This window comes from Carcharhinus amblyrhynchos, chromosome 4 (genome assembly GCF_965287045.1).
Source record: "Carcharhinus amblyrhynchos chromosome 4, sCarAmb.v2.hapA, whole genome shotgun sequence".
Classification (NCBI taxonomy): domain Eukaryota; kingdom Metazoa; phylum Chordata; class Chondrichthyes; order Carcharhiniformes; family Carcharhinidae; genus Carcharhinus; species Carcharhinus amblyrhynchos.
This window is the reverse complement of record NC_137327.1, coordinates 45,726,085-45,748,120: the sequence shown is the minus strand read 5'-3', so window position 1 is coordinate 45,748,120 and position 22,036 is coordinate 45,726,085. Positions and strand designations below refer to the sequence as shown.

Genomic DNA, 22,036 nt, shown 5'->3' with positions numbered 1-22,036 from the left:
TTTAGACTTTATTAGAAAATGATATTTAGATTCATAACATTCTATTTGTGAATTGTGCAAAGTGTCAAGAATTTTCAAGTCATTATTGAATGGCAACAGCTTCCACATTTTCCTTTCTAGATTTAAATCCAGCATGATAAATTGGGATAAGTCTATCAGTAAAGTTGAAAGTGAACTCAGTTTGGTTAGTGCTAATCAATGCCAAGTGGATATAAATCCATAGCATACACAAATTGACCTGAAATGATGTTAAAATGACAATTTCACTCGGATCACAGGGCTGCTTTTAATTTAAAACTATTTAATTCAAACTGGGATAATTAAATTTTTGCTGCGTTAGTATTGCTTAATTCAAGTTATTGGATAATTTGAGTTTTTGACACTAAATGACTGAACTATCAGATTAATTTGTATTAAATTGGTAGTTAAGTAGGTCACAAAGTTTGTCTGTGTATGTCATTGATTTTGACAAATTAATTTCTATGAATTGGTTTGAGGCAGTTCTCAGTTATAACAGATGAAATATTCAAATTTATTCTTGTTTTTCTATCAAATAGTGTTTATGCAAAATTAATTGGAAGTGAAACAACGAAGTGTAAGCACTAAATGAATATTTCATTAGAATGATTGCTGTTTTTTCTTGAGTGATTTAATGAGTAATTGCACCAGTTGGTTTGGTGCAGTGTCATGGAGATTGCTTATGTGGATGTGGGCTGCCCTCAATTGTGTAACAGTGAGGCTTTAGAAAAGGCTGTTGCCCACACTCTTAGAGAGGGGAAAAATTAGTGAAGGCCCCAATCCTGATTTGTTATCCAGTACCCCATGCTGGAGAATAAAGAGTTGCTACATGCTTTTTGATGGCAGTGACTGGTTTGATTGTGAGGCCCCTCATATTTGTATAGCTTGCCAGCATTTTATCTAGACTCAGATCTTTTTTAGGCTAGTCTAGGTCTTTTTTATTTAAGGTGCAAGAGCTGTGTCTCCATAAGTTTTATCTTCAGAAGACTATGCATATATCAGAACATCCCCAGAATGCTTTCTAAATATTGGATTACTTTTCAAGTAGAATCAGTGCTATGTAGACAATTGTAACAGCCAATTTGTACATGAGCTTCACAAGCAGCAAATGACAAAAAAAAACAGATAATTTCTCTTTTCCTATGGTTGTGTTGGCTGAGGAAGGAATGTTGGTCAAGACACCAGAATAAACTCTTACTCTTCAAAAATGCTGCAGGAGCTGAGCTGGCAGACTGGGTTTCTGATAGTGTCTCACCTAAAAGACAGCACGTCCAATATTTGTCCAATACTGCAAAGAGCGGCCTGACAGCTGAATGAGCATGGAGAAGCACTAAACCACAGTTCAAAGGTCAACCAGGTGGAGGGTGCCTAAAAGGAGATCAGTATTAATTGTATATTAAATTTTGCAGGTGGTGGGCATTAACAATGGATTTGCTCGTGCCTCCATAAAAAAGAAATGACTGAAACTGGCTGTTCTGTGAGGAGGTGCATGTTTATAATGTGTATCTCTGTAACTAAATGCATATAGAAGTGCATAAAAATTGGCCCCAGTGCTAGCATTTGTGTGGCTTTCTGAAATTTATCATGGTAGCATAGAATGGTTGCCTAAACATATATTCGTGGGATATTGGTCAGCATTTGTAGCCCTGAAACTGTTCTTCTGATGCTCTTGAGAACATAGTGGTGAGTTGACTTCTTGAATTGCTGCGGTTCATCTGGTATCTGTAAAGCTACTGTGCTTTTAGGAAGGGAGCTCTTAAAGTTTTGATCCAACAACATTGAAGGGACAACAATATAGTTCCAAATCAGGATGGTGTGTTGTTTGGAGGGGAAGTTGCATATGGTGATGTTCTCATGTGTCTGCTGCCCTCGTCCTTCTAGGTTGTAGAGGTTGTGGTTTGGAAGATGCTGTTAAAGGAGGTTTGGTGAGTTGGTCCAATGCATCTTGTATATGGTGTGCCAGTGATGGAGGCAGGAAAAACCAGATAATGCCTTTATCATGTTGATAGGGAGAATAATATTGGCAAGGACACTGGGGTTAACACCCATCCTCTCCATCAGATTGCCATGGGATTTTCTGCATTAATCTGAGAGAGAAGAACAGGCTTCAGCTCAGTAGTGCACTAGGGTTTGGAGTGGAGCTTGAACCCATAATTTTTTGGTCGAGGTTAGTGAGCTACTACCTGGGCCATGACTGACTGGTGTGATTGTGCATGTATTGTATTTATGTGCAAGCGTATTAGTCCTATTCCTTTTCAGTAAAATTTAATTGTTCACATTTTCTCAGTTTTTGATTTTATATAACTTACATATTCTAAATTCATGTTTTAGTCAAATTTACAGTGCATTACTGTGAAACGTATTTATTTGCTGTGTTAATGGTGATTTTAATTCAAACGGATTTAATGTTCAAACAGTGGGCAGTTTTTGCATATGAATGTTTTGACAGTCATTTTGAGGTATTTTTACTTCAGAAATTCCAGACAATAGCTAGGAAATATAAAGCAATGTTTAAATTTTTGATATGTTTTTTCCTTCAGGTATCCAGACAGGAGGGGTTGCCAAGGGGAATCAGTCTGAGCATCGAGGATCAGAGTCAGCAGTTGGCACTCAGTATTCTGAAAGAACCAAAGCAGAAGATGAAACAGCACATGATGATGAATATCAGGCTGATCATAAAGGTAAAAGTGGAGACTTGAGATGAAAATAGTTAGCAAAATATTGATTCAGTAGTTCTGTTTTTCATTGAATCTAATCAAAAACTGATGTACTGAGATAAACAAATGTTCTTATCTCTGGCTGGTGCTTTACTGTTTAAGTCATGTTCGAAGATGGAGGGTAACAAAACATTTAAAGCTCCTCAATAGCTGGATTAGATTTTGATATGTGTTTTATTTGTTTGTTTTGCCATTAACCTTGGTCACTGATCCAAAACTCAATGAATTGTTTGTAAGGGGGCTGAGAACCCAGCTCCTTTGGATAGAATAAGACAATGCAGTTCACTAAGAAACTGCTGCAAGTTAACAGATTGCATATAGCAGAACAAAACCGAACTCAGGTATGAGAAGGACATATCCACTAGAGAAGGTTATTCCAACTTTGAGGGAGAAATGGTGCCTTTAACCAGTGATCTCTGTCAGATGAGAATCAGATCTGCTGTAACTGTGGTGCTTTCCAAAGTCAAAACAGTACTGATATTCACTGTTGAGAATTACAAATGGATGCTTGAACATGATATAAAAATATAGCTAATGCAAGTAGAGTTCCAGTCATTGAGAACAGAATTGACAACAGTAAGGTAGGAGGAAAAATTAGTAGTGAGAATATTTTCCAAATAGCTGCAAGTTTATTCCACAAGTGGCTTCATAATTTTCTCCAGGGGCCTATAGATTCCAGGCCTTCATGACTCTTCCATCAGTAAGGACTCCTTGATCTTTATGAACACAACACTATGGGTCCTGCTTTACATTTTGATTCATGTGCTGGGCAGATTTGATATTGATTTGATTTATTACCGTCACATGTATTAACATACAGTGAAAAGTATTGTTTCTTGCATGCTATACAAACAAAACATCATTCATAGAGAAGGAAACAAGAGAGTGGAGAATGTAATGTTACAGTCATAACTAGGGTGCAGAGAAAGATCAACTTAATGTAAAGTAGGTCCATTCAAAGTCTGATGGCAGCATGGAAAAAGCTGTTCTTGAGTCGGTTGGTACGTGACCTCAGACTTTTATATCTTTTCCCCGACAGAAGAAGACGGAAGAGAGGATGTGCAGGGTTTGTAGGGTCCTTAATTATGCTGGCTGCTTTGCCGAGGCAGCAGGAAGTGTAGACAAAGTCAATGGATGGAAGGCTGGTTTGTGTGATGGATTGAGCTACATTCACAACCTTTTGTAGTTCCTTGAAACTGGGAATGTTTCAGGTCCGACCAGTTCTCAGGCACCCCCCATGCACTCTGCCTGTAAGAATATCAGCAATTTAGAATCGCACCGCACAAGCTAGTGGGTGGAGCTTAATGCATCCAACACCCTGTAACTCCGATCAGCACCTCCAACTGCGCATGTGCAGAAAAACTGAGAGTGCTGTTTGCTTGCCACGTCCCTCCCAGGCTGGATATTGCCTCCTCCTGGCCCTCATAGACTTTGCCCCGCCCCCACAACATTACTGACCCCCTTATACCTCCCCCAACCACTGATCTCAGGCAGAGTGACAGCACATTCTCCACCCCCCCCCCACCCCCACCCCCGCCAAGCAGAGAGCTGTCAGACACTCGGTACTTACCTCCTCACTAACTGGAGCACCCAAATCGGACTTATATGGAGCATGTCTGTTTTGTGCCAATTCTGGGTGGGCGAATACGGTGGTAAAGGGAGAAGTGTTGGTAAAGTTGGGCATGCAGCCCATTAAGTCAATTTAAATGCACGCAAATGCATTTAAATGGCCGTCGCCTCACGCCCAACTTTACCAAGTTCTCATGCCTGAAAACGGATGCAACGTGATGGTAAGATTGGGTCCTATGTCTTTACCTTTGGTTTGAAATACTTGTTGATCATTTTCGATCTTAACATTTACATCACATCATAATGTGGGATCTTGCATATCTTAAATTTTAAGCTTTCCTAAATTACTTATCTAGGCAATTATAGTTGAGTCACCAATGTATGTCTTTAATCGGAAGTTTGTATTGGACACCCTACTCAAAGGTGTCTTCCAAAAGAAGAGAGCAAGTGTGTTCTTATAACCAATGACCGATTAATATTGGCATAGTGTGTGTTCTCAGCAAATCATGGATAAAATGGGCCCCTTGAGATGAATTTTGAAAAGAGAGAGGTGTTTAACAAAGCAATTTCATGATCTCAAAATATATTGATGGCAGTTAAGTTTCAGCATCAATCTAACAAAAGAAATAGATGCAGGAGAAGACTATTTGCCCCGTTGAGCATCCTTTGCCATTTAATTAGATCATGATCTGATTATAGCCTTAACTTCACTTTTCTGCCTGCTCCCCATGACTTTTGATTTTTGACCTACAAGGGAGTCAACTCAGCCTTGAATATATTCAGTCTCCATTGCTGTCTGCAGTAATGAGTTCCAAATATTAATGCCCTCCAAGAGAAGAAATTCATCTTCTTTTCTGTGTTAAGTGGGAGATGCCTTATTTTGAAACCATGCCTCCTAGTTCGAGATTCCCTGGTCATTTACTCTAATATCTGAATAGGGTTGAAATGCACTTAATGGAGTTTAAAGAAATTGAATTACAGTGATAGTCTTTTTCATCCACAGAATTGGAGGTGGCCAGGGATGCTGAACAGAACTTTGTAACATTAGGTGGACAGGAGTCGGCTGCATTACGACACTCTGAAGGAGTGAATGAAGTGGTGTTAGTTGATGAAGTCGGGGAAAGTGATGATATGAATGATGAAGGAATGGAAGTTAAAAGCATGGAACATGATAAAGTGGATGATGAAAATACACTAGGCGGAGAAGTGGGGGAGGAGGACGGAGAAGTGGGGGAGGAGGACGGAGAAGTGGGGGAGGAGGACGGAGAAGTGGGGGAGGAGGACGGAGAAGTGGGGGAGGAGGACGGAGGTGGGAGGGTGGAGGACGAAGGAGGGGAAGATGGTGAATTTGATGATGAGAGAATGGAAGATGATGGCGAAGGCAGTGTCGAAAGAATGGAAGACGATGAAGGCACTGATGAAGAAGACCATGATGAAATGGCCAAGATAGACAACAGTGAATACGAAGAAGATGATAGTAAAGGTAAAATCACTAAAATTGTGATTCAATCTTATCTCTGACTGACAAATTGATGTAATCCAAATGGAAGCATTAAGGTCTTCCAGATTTTGATTGCCTTCAACTAGTATACAAAATTGATTATTCTTGCTGTTTTAGTACATGTAAAAGATTATTTGTTTCATCTAATACCTACTTTATATTTCTTTCTGAATATAAAAAATTGATCTGGAATCTTGCTTTGTTATAAAAGTGAGACCACCTTTCCAGCAGAGTGAGAAAGTATTCAAATCCTCTCCATTACTGGCCACACCACACTTTCTCAAGATATTGGGTAGCAAGTAAGTAACAAGTATAATACTTCTTCATCGTAAGATATCTAGACATTGTCTAGAAATGTTTCTAGCACAAAGCATTTTTGATTACAGACTTATCCCATTTATCTTTACAGTTTGGAAAACATGCTCTGCATAGATATTGCAAATAATTATTAATTTAAATATTATAATTCAAAAATTACTGGAAATTTAAGAAGCGAGCTTGCAAGTTTAAGGTGTCTCAAATTAGAAATGTCAGCAAGTAATTCAGCCTATCACATTGGCCTGATTGTTTAGATCCTCCTTTTTTTCTTCAGTCTTGTCCTTATGCTTAGTGCTTACTCTTTTACTGAAATAAATGTTGAATGGAAAATCATCATTTGTTTTAAAAAAGTGTTGAAATTCTTGTGCTATTGTCTGCTACATGAGCCTGAGAAGCCTATAAATCTTATAGTGGATGAAAGTCAGCTGCAGCAAAAACTCTAAAGGAGCTGACTTCAATGAAATGGGTGGTTTAAAAATTGTCCATTTTTATTCTGGGGTGGCTTTAGGTCATGATATGTTTCCTGGTTTTATGAATATAATATCCCTACACATCTCCCCTCAATCCTGAGAATCTCTTTTTTTAAAATTTTGTTATTATTGTCTTCAATCTCCTGTCTCTGCCCTCATCTCCCACCTCATAAGAAAGAATACATTGTCAGATCCACTTCTCTGATAGCTTAATTTCTTGGTTTAATAGCTATTGTGTTGAGCAGTGTGGGAGCAGAATATTTTAAGTTCAATCCCATGTCTTTGCTGAATCGGCTGATCTCAACCAGAATTATTTTGGAACACTACATTTGGTGCCAGTGCTACTGAAGACGCAATGAAAATCAGCCATAGCTTCAGTTTCCTGATGGAAATGTTTCCTGGAGGTTAGAGAACCTTTTTCGAATACGAGAACAGGTTCATTGGTGTTTTCTTCTGTTGTTACAATTTCACTGTGGTTAAAATTCGATTTATTAGTTATCAGTAGAATCTCCTGTCACCCAAAATTTGATCTTAGTTTAAATAAGTGCTTATTGTGATCATTTAAAATCCCCTGATAATTCTTGCTTGTGCTTAATGCAGGGCACAAGCTGGCATGAAATTCCAATGAATGAAAATTTGACTAGGTACACAGATATCTAGAGTAACAGGTCTTTGGGGGAAACAGAATGATTCCAGTACAGAAGGCCATTTGGCCTGTTAAAGCCAGGCCAGCTCTCTGCAAAAACAACTTAGCCAGCTGCATGTTAAAATGTAACCAGTGACAACTTTGGATGTAATGTGATCAATGGGAGCAAGAGGTAAGGGTCAGCTAACCCAGTAAAACATGGAATCAATTACAGTGATGTAATAGGCAGCTGACCAGTTAATTACTACAAATAAGGAACTATGCAGAATTGCGGGTAGCTTGGAGTGACTCAGAGCAAGGCCCCAAGTTTGGAGTAATGATGTTTCTTTATTAAGCCCTTTCTTTGATTTATAATTTGGAGTAAGTTTTGTTGTATTTTCATTAGTTGTATTTTGAAGAGTTCCTGCTGAAGAAACACTGCATTCCCCACTCATCTTTAGTCCAGGAATATTTCTCTTTCAGGTGCTTATCCAGTTTCCTTTTGAAAGCCCAATGTGAATCTGCCTCTTCAGGTAGACACTCACTGCTAAAAATATTTTCCCTCCTAAACAAGGAGCCCTTTGATCATTGGATATAAAAACAGAAAGAACTAGCATTTATTTAGCTTTTTCACAACATCAGAGTACTCCAAAGAGCTTATCTATAAGATAGTGATTAAATAACCTGTTTCAGTGATGTTTGAAGCATAAATATTGGTACTGGAAACAGTATGGGATAACATCACACACTTGAAATCTCTGACTAATAGGAAAAGACTGTTACAAATTATTGGATTAAAATACATGGCGATAGCTCTCTCTCTACTTTTTCTCATATCAGCAAAGTCATTGCAAAACATTACTTGTAAACATTTACCAGTGTTGTAATCAGCCTCCATTGACTCAAGCTGGCAAGTAGTAAATGTCATTTATGCTAATTCATGAAGGTGTAATTTGGATTTCCAGATAGTCTGCATGCTGTGGATTTAACCCTTTGTGAACTGAAGTTAACTTAATAGTAATATCTTGATGTGAAGTACTGAAAGTTCATTTGACACAGATCGTTAAAATCTCAACATTCGAATGAACCAAGAATGCCAACAATGTCCTGGCTATACTGCTGAAGACTTAGGCTGTAGCCACACATTTAGCAAAGCAATTTGATAAAGCTAAAACACTGACATTTACACAACAATATGAAGAATTACTCAGGTATGTCCTGTCCACAAAAAGCAGGACAAATCGCACCTAGCCAGTTACCACCAGTAAGAAGTCTCACAACACCAGGTTAAAGTCCAACAGGTTTATTTGGTAGCAAATGCCACTAGCTTTCAGAGCACTACTCCTTTGTCAGGTGAGTGGGAGTTCTGTTCACAAACAGGGTACATAAAGACACAAAACTCAATTTACAGAATAATGATTGGAATGCGAGTTTTTACAGCTAATCAAGTCTTAAAGGTACAGACAATGTGAGTGGAGAGAGTGTTAAGCACAGGTTAAAGAGTTGTGTATTGTCTCCAGACAGGACAGTTAGTGAAATTTTGCAAGCCCAGGCAAGTTGTGGGGGTCGCTGTACTTAGCGGAGCAAAGACTGTAGCCAAGTTCCGCACATGTGAGGACGGCCTCATCCGGGATCTCACGGGCATTTTGCCTCTGATGTTCGGGTAAGCGTTGTCCAAGGTGGCTTCTGCAACACAACAACGCACAGTCGCTGATAGAGACTGTTAGCCAAGTTCTGCACACATGAGGACGGCCTCAACAGGGATCTTTGGTTCATATCACGCTATCTGTAACCCCCACAACTTGCCTGGACTTGCAAAATCTCACTAACTGTCCTGTCTGGAGACAATACACATCTCTTTAACCCAACACTCTCTGCATTCACATTGCACCTTTAAGACTTGATTAGCTGTAAAAACTCGCATTCCAATCATTATTCTGTAAATTGAGTTTGTGTCTTTATATGCCCTGTTTGTGAACAGAACTCCCACTCACCTGACGAAGGAGCAGTGCTCCGAAAGCTAGTGGCGTTTGCTACCAAATAAACCTGTTGGACTTTAACCTGGTGCTGTGAGACTTCTTACTGTATTTACCCTAGTCCAATGCTGGCATCTCCACATCACAGTTACGACCATGACAGCCTACTCACAATTATCAATAAATTAATGAAGTCACTAATAATAATTAAGACTATCAACTGACCCTCATCAATAACCTGCTCACGATGCTCACATTGGATTTCTGGGACTCAGTCCCAGACCTCATTAAAATTTTGGTCCAAACATGGATAAAGGAACTAAATTCAAAAGGTGAAGTGAGTGTGTCTCCCCTTGACATCAAGGCAGCATTTGACCAACTGTGACATCAAGAAGCCCTTGTAAAATTGAAGTCATTGGCAATCAGGCATAAAGTTATCCACTGGCTTAAGAGTTGTATGTTGTGCAAAGAAAAATGATTGTTGCAGTTGACAGAGGCTGGGTGTTCTGTGACAAGTTACTCATCTAACTCCCCATATTCTATCTGCAATACACAGGTTGGCAGTGTGATAGTATGTTCTCAGTTGCTTAGATCTGCAGCTCAAACAACATTCAAGAAACTTAACACCAAGACAGAGCAACCCCCTTGATTGACACCCCATCCATTGTCTTAAATATCCACTCCCTCCACTACTGACTCACTGTGGTTGCAGTATATACCATCTGCAAGATGCAATGCTGTAACATGTCATGGATTCCTCAACTGCACCTCCAACTCTCAATCTCTACCACTTAGAAGGACAAGAACAACAGGTGCATGGGAACATCATCATATCCAAGTTCTCCTCAAGTCCACCCAAGCTGACTTGGGAATATATCTTCATTCCTCTATTTCTGTGGATCAAAATCCCTACTTAATACTGGGGGTACCTACATCACATGGACTGCAGATCAAAAATGTGATCCATCACCATCTTCTCAGGCCATTAGGAAATGAGAAATAAAATGCTGACCTTGTCAATGGCATCCATATGTCATGAGCAAATATGTTTTTAAAAAAATGGGGTGGGGAGGGCCCCTACTGTTTAAAAGAAAAGCCCCCAACTATTTTGACAGTTTAACTAATCATTCCTTGAATAGAATGAGTCAATAAACAAATCCTTGGCTTTCCATCTATCTGAGAAAGGAGATACTGAGTAGAAACTTGGTTGGTCCTCTAATAGAGTGGTGTGCTTGCTTACTTAGTTTGTATGTTTTGCAGGACAATTTGGAATAGATTCAAATTCACTGTAAATTTTGTTTATTCATGTTTTGTGTAATAATAAGCTAGCTTATTGACTTAATAGAGTATTCACTGAAAGGTTAGAGAAGTATTTGTGAGGAAAAATTGAGATTCTACAAAAGGGGTCCCTGGTCATAGCTATTCTGGGAGTCTTGAATTTAAGGACTCTGCTGAGAACACTGAATCCAATTGAACAACCTAAAATACACATTTGATTTTGAAATCTACTTTCTAAATAATGGATGGTTATAAATCTGTTATAAAATCAATGAACCAGTTGCTTATCGAAAATTAAATATTGTCTCCGTTATTAACAGGGCACAGAAACCACTTGTGAAGATAAAGCGGCATCCAAAAAAAACAACCCAAAAACGAAAAACGATTTTGCCAAGCAGCTTTGTAAAGTCTGTGTTTACTCACTATGCCAAAATGAGAGTGAAAAAGGAAACATTTGCAGTGGTTGAACAATGGTGAATGATAGTTTCATCATGCAATTTAAAGCAAATCATTTTGAAGTACAAATCTTCCAAACAGTAATTTCAGTAATGCAATATAAGCAACAACTTGTATTTATATGTCTTTAACATAATATCCCAAGTTGCTTCACAGAGGCAATATAAAACAAAATTAGACAGAGTCACACAGATATTTGGGCAGTTGACCATACTAAAGAGTATGAAGAGTTAAAGAGGTAGGTTTTGAGAAGTGCCTTAAAGGAGGAAAGATGGGAGAGATTTAAGGGAGGAATTCAAAGTAGAAGCCTTCAGGTGAGAGCCAAAAATGAACAAGAAGCAAGAATTAGAGAATTATAGTTCGAAATGTGAGATTGGAATAGATTACAGAGAAAGGGGAGGACCCAGGTCATGGAGGAATTTGGAAGCAAAGATAAGAATGTTAAAATCGTTGTGCTACTTAACTAGGAGTCTGCTTTGGTCAGTGAGCACACCGGTGAGAGTGAACGCACGTCATATCAAGAAATGGCAGAGCGCTGAATATTGCAAAGACTATTAGCCCTGACAACAATCCAGCAATAGTACTAATGTCATCTACTCCAGAACAAGCTGTGCCCTTAGCCAAGCTTCCCCACGGCACTATGTCCGCAGCTCAGAACTCTATTGCTCATGATGAGAATTCTTCTAGAATCATTGAAGAGTCAGCCTGCTCATACTCAGACTGGCTCTGTGACAGACATGCTTGTAATCTCGAAAATTGCCATCTATCTGGCAGTGTTGAAAACTGTCATGATGTGGCTATGCCGGCGTTGGACTGGAGTAAACACAGTAAAAAGTCTGACAACACCAAGTTTAAGTCCAACTGATTTATTTGATAGTACACTCACTAGCTTACGGGGTTAGTCCCTTCGTCAGGTGAGTGGAGAGTTCTGGCCTCAGACAGGGCATATAAAGCACAGATTACTGATTAGAATGCGAATCTTTACACCTAACCTGCTGTTCAAGTCTTAAAGTGGCCGACAATGTGAGTGGAAGGAGCACTGATCACAGGTTAAAGAGATGTGTATTGTCTCCAGACAGTACAGTAAGTGAGGTTTTGCAAACCCAGGCAAGTCATGGGGGTTACAGATAGTGCGACATGAACCCAAGATCCTTGTTGAGATCGTCCTCATGTGTGCGGAACTTGGCTATCAGTCTCTGCTCAGCGACTCTGCGCCGTCGTGTGTCGTGAAGGCTGCCTTGGAGAATGCTTACCCGAAGGTCAGAGGTTGAATGCCCGTGACCACTGAAGTGTTCGCCAACAGGAAGGGAACAGTCTTGCCTGGTGATTGTTGAGCGATGTTCATTCATCTGTTGTCGTAGTGTCTGCATGGTCTCCCCAGAGTACCATGCTTCGGGACATCCTTTCTTGCAACGTATCAGGTAGACAACGTTGGCTGAGTTGCAAGAGTATTTACCGTGTACCTGGTGGATGGTATTCTCACGTGTGATGATGTCATCCGTATCGATGATCCAGCATGTCTTGCAGAGGTTGCTGTGGCAGGGTTGTGTGGTATTGTGGTCACTGTTCTCCTGAAGGCTGGGTAGTTTGCTGTGAACAATGGTCTGTTTGAGATTGCGTGGTTGTCTGAAAGCAAGAAGTGGGGGTGTGGGGATGGCCCTGGCGAGATGTTCGTCTTCATCAATGATATGTTGAAGACTCCGGAGAAGATGTCGTAGCTTCTCCGCTCCGGGGAAGTACTGGACGACGAAGGGTACTCTGTCCACCGTGTCCCGTGTTTGTCTTCTGAGGAGATCGGTGCGGTTTTTTGCTGTGGCGCATTGGAACTGTCGATCTACGAGTCGAGCGCCATATCCTGTTCTTATGAGGGCATCTTTCAGGGTCTGGAGGTGTCTGTCACGATCTTCCTCATCTGAGCAAATCCTGTGTATACGGAGGGCTTGTCCATAGGGGATGGCTTCTTTAACATGTTTAAGGTGGAAGCTGGAGAAGTGGAGCATTGTGAGATTGTCTGTGGGCTTGCGGTACAGTGAGGTGCTGAGGTGACTGTCCTTAATAGAGATGCGTGTGTCCAAGAATGCAACTGATTCTGGGGAATAGTCCATGGTGAGTCTGATGGTGAGATGGAACTTGTTGATGTCATCATATAGTTCTTTCAGTGATTGTTCACCATGAGGCCAAAGGAAGAAAATGTCATCGATGTATCTAGTGTATAGCATCGGTTGAAGATTCTGTGTGGTGAAGAAGTCTTGTTCGAACCTGTGCATGAAGATGTTGGCATATTGAGGTGCGAATTTGGTCCCCATGGCTGTTCCGTGTGTCTGGATGAAAAACTGGTTGTTGAAGGTGAAGACATTGTGGTCCAGGATAAAGTGGATGAGTTGTAAAATTGCATCTGGAAACTGGCAGTTGTCAGCATTGAGTACTGAGGCAGTCGCAGCAATGCCATTGTTGTGGGGGATGTTGGTGTAGAGGGCCGAGACATCCATTGTGACGAGGAGTGTCCCTGATTCAACTGCTCCACGTGTGCTGAGTTTCTGTAGGAAGTCTGTAGTGTCGCGACAAAAGCTGGGGTTTCTTTGTACAATGGGTTTCAGGATGTCCTCAATGTAGCCGGAGAGGTTCTCACACAGAGCCCCATTGCCTGATACGATGGGACGGCCTTGTGTATCTTTGGGAGACAGTAGAGATCTCCAACGCGGGGAGTATGTGGAATGAGAGCACGGAGGATGCTCTGAAGGTCCAGATCAAAGGTCTTGATCAGATTGTTGAGTTGATGAGTGTGTTCTTTGGTCGGATCTGTGGGTAACTGTCTGTAGTGTTCCTCATTGTTTAGTTGTCGGTATACTTCTTCACAGTAATCCGTTCTGTTCAGTATGATGATGGCCCCTCCTTTGTCTGCTGGTTTGATGACAATGTTGCGGTTGGTCTTAAGAGCATGGATGGCGTTGCATTGTGCTTGGGTGATGTTTGGGGCTGTCTTGTGAGTGCGGCTGATGAATCTGGTGTTAACGCACCGCCTGATGGTTTGGGCATACAAGCCCAGTCGAGGGCAGCGGCCTTCCGGAGGAGTCCAGTTGGACTCCTTCCTCTTAGGTTGCTGCACTGTCAGCTGTTCTGGTTCATTGGCTGTCTCATTGTGTTCGCTGTTGGCCTCTTGGGGTTTGTGGAAGAACTCCCGCAGCCTCATTCGCCTGATGAATTCCTCTGTGTCTGCTGCGAGACTGATGGAGTCCATTTTGGTGGTGGGGCAGAAATTGAGCCCTCGGCTGAGAACTTCGATTTCATCTGATTGAAGTGTGTAGTCTGACAAGTTGACAATAGACCTCCCTGCGGTAGTGCTGTTTTCTACTGTGGTGCCGGGGGAGGCTTGGTTGTTGCTGGTGGTGATGCCGCGTTTTTCGAGTTTTTCCTGTTCTTCAGCCATGGGGACCAAATTCGCACCTCAATATGCCAACATCTTCATGCACAGGTTCGAACAAGACTTCTTCCCGCACAGAATCTTCAACCGATGCTATGCACTAGATACATTGATGACATTTTCTTCCTTTGGCCTCATGGAGAACAATCACTGAAACAACTATATGATGACATCAGCAAGTTCCATCCCACCATCAGACTCACCATGGACAATTCCCCAGAATCAGTTGCATTCTTGGACACGCATCTCCATCAAAGACGGTCACCACAGCACCTCACTGTACCGCAAGCCCACAGACAGTCTCACAATGCTCCACTTCTCCAGCTTCCACCCTAAATGTGTTAAAGAAGCCATCCCCTATGGACAAGCCCTCCGTATACACAGGATTTGCTCAGATGAGGAAGATCGTGACAGACACCTCCTCCAGACGCTGAAAGATGCCCTCATAAGAACAGGATATGGCGCTCGACTCATAGATCGACAGTTCTGATGTGCCACAGCAAAAAACCGCACCGATCTCCTCAGGGACACGGTGGACAGAGTACCCTTCGTCATCCGGTACTTCCCCGGAGCGGAGAAGCTACGACATCTTCTCCGGAATCTTCAACATATCATTGATGAAGACGAACGTCTCGCCAGGGCCATCCCCACATCCCCACACCCCCACTTCTTGCTTTCAGACAACCACGCAACCTCAAACAGACCATTGTTCGCAGCAAACTAGCCAGTCTTCAGGAGAACAGTGACCACAATACCACACAACCCTGCCACAGCAACCTCTGCAAGACATGCCGGATCATCGACACGGATGACATCATCACACGTGAGAATACTATCCACCAGGTACACGGTAAATACTCTTGCAACTCAGCCAACGTTGTCTACCTGATACGTTGCAAGAAAGGATGTCCCGAAGCATGGTACGTTGGGGAGACCATGCAGACGCTATGACAATGGATGAATGAACATCGCTTGACAATCACCAGGCAAGACTGTTCCCTTCCTGTTGGCGAACACTTCAGTGGTCACGGGCATTCAACCTCTGACCTTCGGGTAAGCATTCTCCCAGGTGGCCTTCACGACACACAGCGCAGAGTCGCTGAGCAGAGACTGATAGCTGAGTTCCGCACACATGAGGATGGTCTCAACAAGGATCTTGGGTTCATGTCGCGCTATCTGTAACCCCCGTGACTTGCCTGGGTTTGCAAAACCTCACTTCCTGTACTGTCTGGAGACAATACACATCTCTTTAACCTGTGATCAGTGCTCCTTCCACTCACATTGTCGGCCACTTTAAGACTTGAACAGCAGGTTGGGTGTAAAGATTCGCATTCTAATCTGTAAACTGTCTGTGCTTTATATGCTCTGTCTGAGGCCAGAACTCTCCACTCACCTGACGAAGGGACTAACCCCAAGGATTATTACTTACGTGGCGAAAAACTGCAGCAGGCGACGGTGCAGAGGGACCTCGGGGTCCTTGTGCATGAGTTGCAAAAACCCAGCTTGCAGATGCAGCAGGTGGTCAGGAAGGCAAATGGGATGCTGGCCTTCATAGCGAGGGGGATTGAATATAAAAGTAGGGAGGTCTTGCTGCGGCTGTATAGGGCATTGGTGAAGCCGCAGCTGGAGTACTGTGTGCAGTTTTGGGCGCCGTACTTACGCAAGGATATTTTGGCCTTGGAGGGAGTGCAGAGGAGGTTTACTAGGCTGATGCCGGAGTTGAGGGGGTTGAGCTATGAGGAGAGGCTGAATAAACTAGACTTGTACTCGTTAGAGTTTAGAAGAATGAGGGGAGATCTCATTGAGACGTATAAGATGATGAATGGGATGGATAGGATAGAGGTGGAGAGACTCTTCCCGCTCAGAAAGGACAGTAGGACTAGGGGGCACAGCCTCAAGATAAAGGGGGGGCAGTTTAGAACGGAGTTGAGGAAGAACTTCTTCACTCAAAGGTTGGTGAATCTCTGGAATTCTCTGCCCGTTGAAGTGGTGGAGGCTACCTTGCTAAATATTTTTAAGACGCGGGTTGATGGGTTTTTGATGAGAGGGGATTAAAGGCTATGGGGAGAGGGCGGGAATGTGGAACTGAGCCATGACAGATCAACCATGATCTTATTGAATGGCGGGGCAGGCTCGAAGGGCTAGATGGCCTACTCCTGCTCCTATTTCTTATGTTCTTATGTACTATCAAATAAATCGGTTGGACTTAAACCTGGTGTTGTCAGACTTTTTACAGTGTTGAAAACTGCCAGGTATGCCCTATTTGCAAAAAGCAAGATAAATTCAATCTAGCCAGTTAGTTAGTCTACCCTCTACCATCAGCAAAGTGATTGAAGGGTTGTTGATGCCGCACTTATTCAGAAATAACCTGCTCAGAGGCTCATCTGGCCCACTAGCCACAAGCTGGGCATACTTGCCTTAGAGGAAGTTTACCTGCTGGGCTAGAGAAACAGAGGGAAGTGGTAGCTGATCAGATGGTCTCAACTTTGCTGGTAAATCCATGAGCTGGAGGTAAGAATGGAGAAGACAGAGAGGTTTAATAAGACAATTTGTAATACAGAAAATAATCCAGGAGTTAATTTTGCATCCTAGGATTATACTGGAATGTTGTGCAGTTTTAGAAGGCGAGAGCTGGATCAACAGTACTTTAAGTGGTCCAGCAGATTTTGCAGTGAATAGGTAAATGAGGTTATTTGAGAGATAAATTTCTATATCTGTTGTGGGTATAACAAATACTATCTAATTTTTTTACGCAGCTTGGAGTTGTATTTCAAACAGCTTTGTGATGATGTTGATGTGTACAGCAAACATGCCAAAAGACGGACTGTTGAAAAAGAAGACTTGGAACTTCTAATGAAAAGGTGAGAGTTCGAATGAAATCAAACATTAAGTCCACCACATCATAGTATATATTTTAATACACTTTTAATCAGCAATTTTTAAAATTCTTTCATGGGACATGGGCATTGCTGGCTCGCCAGCATTTATTGCCTATCCCTAGTTGCTCTTGGAGAGCAATTGAGAGTCAATTATATTGCTGTGACTATGGAGCTGCATGTAGGCCAGACCGGGTAAGAACGGCAGATTTTCTTCTCTGAAGGATGTTAGTTAACCAGATGGATTTTTCTAACAATTGACAATGGTTTCATCGTCATTGGTAGATTTTTAATTCCAGATTATTTTTTACTGAATTCAAATTTCACCATCTACCGTGGCAGGATTCAAACCCAGGTTCCCAAAACATTAGCTGAGTTTCTGGATTAATAATCTAGTGATGATACCATTAGGCCATCACCTCCCCATTACTTCCATTAGATATGTAATGATATTATAAGGGTTATTAAGAATTAGCTTGGAGAAGGCACAATTGTTTGCAACAACAATTAATGTCTTGGGATTTGCAACACCGCTCCTTTTCATAGAATCATAAAATCCCTACACTACAAAAGGAGCCATTCAGCCCATCATGCCCGCACTGAAAACCAAATGCCATCATGGTGGCGCCATGTATTAACCCTACCAATTCCCCCTGACTCTAGGGGCCAATTTAGCTTGGCCAGTCAACCTAACCTGCATTTTTTTTGTGGGAGGAAACAAGAGCACCCAGAGGAAACTCATGCAGACACGGAGAACGTACAAACTCCATGCAGACTGTCACCCAAGATTGGAATTGAACCTGGATCCCTGGCATTGTGAGGCAGCAGTGCTAAGCACTGTGCTGCAATTTGTTAACTAACCATTTTCTTGCCCTAATATGCAAGTCAGTTTTTTGCCAGAAAAAACAATTGAAGAGATCAGACTGCATTTACAGCCATTGGCTGATACCAGTGGTTTATGTTTTGTTTGACATGGAGACTTCAATAACTATGCAAAGTTTAAAGGTAAGCTTCCTGTTCAGAATCTTTATAACTTTCAAACATAACTTGGATGGTTTGTGACCTTCAACATAAGCATGTTCATCACACAGACATATGACATTCAAAGTAAATTTGTGGAGAAATAGTGGTCTAGTGCAAATATTAGTTGACTAGCAATCCAGAGGCCCAGGCTAATATTTTGGGGCATGAGTTCAAATCCTAACATGGCAGCTGTTGGAATTTAAATTCAACGAATTGATAAAATTTGGAATATCTGAAAAGTTAGTCTCAGTAAAGGTACCATGAAATTATCAATATACTTAACCCAGCTGATATGCTAATAGCCTTTAAGGAAATTTGCCATCCTTACTTGGTTTGGCCTGCGGCTGTATGATTGACTCTTTACTGTTCTGAGATGGCCCAAGAAATTGGATGAAAAGAAATTGGGGATAAGCAACAAATGCTTGGCAGCAACATCCACTTTCCAATAAAAAGCAAAACAGTTAGTTGGCTATAAAACACTTAGGAATATCCTGATATCATGAGTGGCACGTAAATTAAGTCTTATTTTTTAATGAGTGCAAATATTCCTTCCCACGCAGTTGCATACAATTTTGTAAAGCTATAACTATATTCTGAACTGTAAGTACAAGCAATGTTCCTTCATATTTTTTAAAAATCTGTTCTGTAGAATTATCATTTAAATTTGCAACATTAACTCTTTCAGTCCATAAATCCTGCTAGACCTGCTGAGTTTATCTGACATTTTCTGTTTGTTTTTATTTCAAATTTACAGCATCTGGAGTATTTTGCTTTTTTCAAAAAAAACCTAAAGTTCTTTTTGAAATAGATTATGGAAGAAAGGCAAAATTCTAAGCTGATCTGATAGAATACAACTGAGATCCATATATTAAATGTGTTGTTAAATTATTGTGTTTTCTGGTCCTTAGGCAAGGGTTTGTGACTGCCAAGACACCCTTGAACGTATTGATAGAACACCATCTACCTATGGAATGCAGAGAAAAATTAATTCCAATGGCTGTCAGTGGGAGTAAGATCATTCCCAAAAAATAAATAGTGTATGTATAATGATATCTCATCAAATGTATTGATTTTATTTCCCACATTAGATGGGTGAAGCCCTAACATAAATGTTTATGCCTTTTTTATTGACTTTACAGACTTGCAGGAGCTGTTGTTTTGTGGGATCTCTTTATTAGGAAAACATGGTGAGGCGGCATTACATTTAATCAATGGATCTTGTCAACTTTAAAACCTACTGTGCTTGATGAATCCAATTGATATTTTTGATGAAATAACAAGTTTGATACAGGGAATGCAATGAATAATGTCTGTATGGATCTTAAGCCATTTGACAAAGTATTATGTAGGAGACAAGTTAAGAAAATTGAGGCTGTGGTATAGGAGAATCAGTATCAGCTTGGAAAAAAGAATTGGCTTAAGGACAGAAAACAGCAAATTGTTGTAGATGGTTTTTCAGACAGGAGGATGGTAAAGCACTGCTTTTTTGTGATATAAATTACTTAGATATTGGAAAAAGATAAAATTTTAAAAATTGCTGATTATATCAAACTTGGAAGTGCAGCAAAAAGTGAAGATGATACCAATCAGCTGCAATATGACATAGGTAAGCTCGTAGAATGGACTGATGGAATTTAATAAGAAGTATGAGGTGATGCATTTTGACAGGCGGGATAGGGTGAGCCAATATGGACTTAATAGCACAATTCTAAAGAATGTGCAGGGACAGAGGTTCACATGCATTAATCTTTGAATGTGGCAGGACATGTTGAGAGTGTGGTTCACAAAGCATGTGGGATCTTGGGCTTCATAAATAGAGGTATTGAGTACAAAAGCAGGGAGGTTATGCTGAACTTTTTATAAAGCTCCGGTCGGTCGATATATAAATTGTGTTCGGTTCTGGACATGACATGTTAGGAAGGATATGAACATCCTTGAAAGGGTGATCAGGAAATTTAGCAGATTGGTTCCAGGGATTAAGAATTTTAGCTATAGGTTAGATTACAGAACAAGATTGTTCTTGGACTAAAGGAGGTTGGGGTGAGATAATAGAGATGTACAACATTATGACAGGTTTAGACAAGGTAGGCCAAGAAAAGCTGTTGCCAATATCTGATTATACAAAGAACTTTATGTAGTGAGTGAATGTGCTTAAGCCAAATGTTTTCTCCAAGCTCACGCTCCTATTCAATTTTGTTAACTTGACTTCTACATAGTACTTTGTCAAATGGTTTCTTAAGATCAATATAGACATTATCCATTGCATTCCCTATATCAACCTTCCCTGTCTGCCTAGGACAGTGCTTGATCGGAGTGGAGAGGGTCAGTAATTGTCAGAAGGAAATTGGATGGGTATATGAGGGAAATAAATTTGCACTGCCATGAGGATAGAGTAAAGGAATGGGACTGACTGGATTGCTCTATGGAAAGTTGGCATGGTCTCAGTGGGTCAAATAACCTCCTTTCTGTGCCATCATAATTCTGCAGCTCTGTGATTGTTTCCTAATGACCACCATTTATAATTTCATAATCTTCCTCTTCTAAAACATAAAAGATCTGTATGTTTATATTTGCATCATTTTTTTAAACTTTAATTTTTCTTTTAAATAGAAAGAACAAGATGTAAAAGCTTGAGACTCAGTGGAAACCAGGCTCGGAGGCAACCTCACTGAGAGTTACTGAACTTTTTTTAACGTCCTTGTCAAGATTATAGATATTGGTACCAAGCATTTTTGGCACTAAATGGTGACATGATCAGATTAGGGCATGTCACACCAATTTGCCGAGTAATCTCTTCAGCAAAATGATGTGCCGTAGCCCAATTTTCCACCACTCTGAATTTTTCCCCTTCCTCATTGAGTCGTTCTGAGTGCGATTGCCAATTTCATAACAAGAAATTGTGCACAATTATGTTCTGGGTTGTGCTCGCCAGAAAGAAAGTTGAGACTATCCAAATAAATAAATAGATTTGTAGATGCTCCATTAAAAAATGCAGATCTTCTACACCTCTAGTTCTGAGTTTTGCTTTTCTGACTTGATGTGACTTCCATGACCAATGTTTAAGAGAACATCGTGCAAACAATGTACATTTTATGTAAAATGTTTTGTAATTATTTAAAGAAAGGCTGCATCTAGCTCAGTAAAACTTTACCATTGTTGCATTGAACTTTCTGTCTGAGTAATCTTTAATTCACGTCCATCAATAACTGCTGCCAATACCTTGTAGGTTTTTTGTAATTTCAAGTAGTTTAAATGATTTCGCGTTTTATTGGTTTATGAAGTAACCAAGTTATTTTGACTTTTTAAAAGTATAGTCATAATGAAGTGATAAATCATGAATGTCATTATACATCATTGAGGTAGTTCACTTCTACAAATGCTAATTGGAATTCATTGACAGGTCTGTTGTGTTCCATGATTTCTGGTATGCATTCTAATAACCTCTATGTATAATCAAGCTCGGTATTGTATCATATCTGTTTGGCAGGCTACGGAGTATTTTAGTCATTTTATTGATTCATGTTTGTAATTCTGTACAATGCATAATAAAGGCATCAAATTATTTGTAAAATTGAATTTTAAATGAACCTTCTTTGCATAAAGTTCAACTGTCAATTGTGAAACTGCAATCATTAGAGGAGTTTTTTTATTACTTTATTAGCCTCGATAAATATGTAACATAGCTGATTTATTTAAATCTCTTGCAAGGGCGGCGTGGTGGCACAGTTTTTAGCACTGCTGCCTCACAGCACCAGGGACCCAGGTTCAATTCCAGCCTTGGTTGACTG

The 22,036-nt window shown here is 40.7% G+C and overlaps 1 protein-coding gene across 1 annotated transcript in view; it reads left to right on the top strand.

Annotated features, from left to right (window-relative positions):
- Positions 1–21,819, top strand: part of cenpt (centromere protein T) — a 94,994-nt gene extending 73,175 nt beyond the window's left edge. The window contains exons 12-20 of the mRNA XM_080187985.1: positions 2,559–2,699; positions 5,308–5,529; positions 5,623–5,787; positions 6,017–6,104; positions 10,793–10,945; positions 17,106–17,210; positions 19,157–19,285; positions 19,388–19,435; positions 20,859–21,819. Of these exons, the coding sequence (XP_080044111.1) occupies positions 2,559–2,699; positions 5,308–5,529; positions 5,623–5,787; positions 6,017–6,104; positions 10,793–10,945; positions 17,106–17,210; positions 19,157–19,280 (998 nt within the window). The 3' untranslated portion in view covers positions 19,281–19,285; positions 19,388–19,435; positions 20,859–21,819. The remainder of the gene's footprint in view (positions 1–2,558; positions 2,700–5,307; positions 5,530–5,622; positions 5,788–6,016; positions 6,105–10,792; positions 10,946–17,105; positions 17,211–19,156; positions 19,286–19,387; positions 19,436–20,858) is intronic.
- Positions 21,820–22,036: the final 217 nt, after the last annotated feature.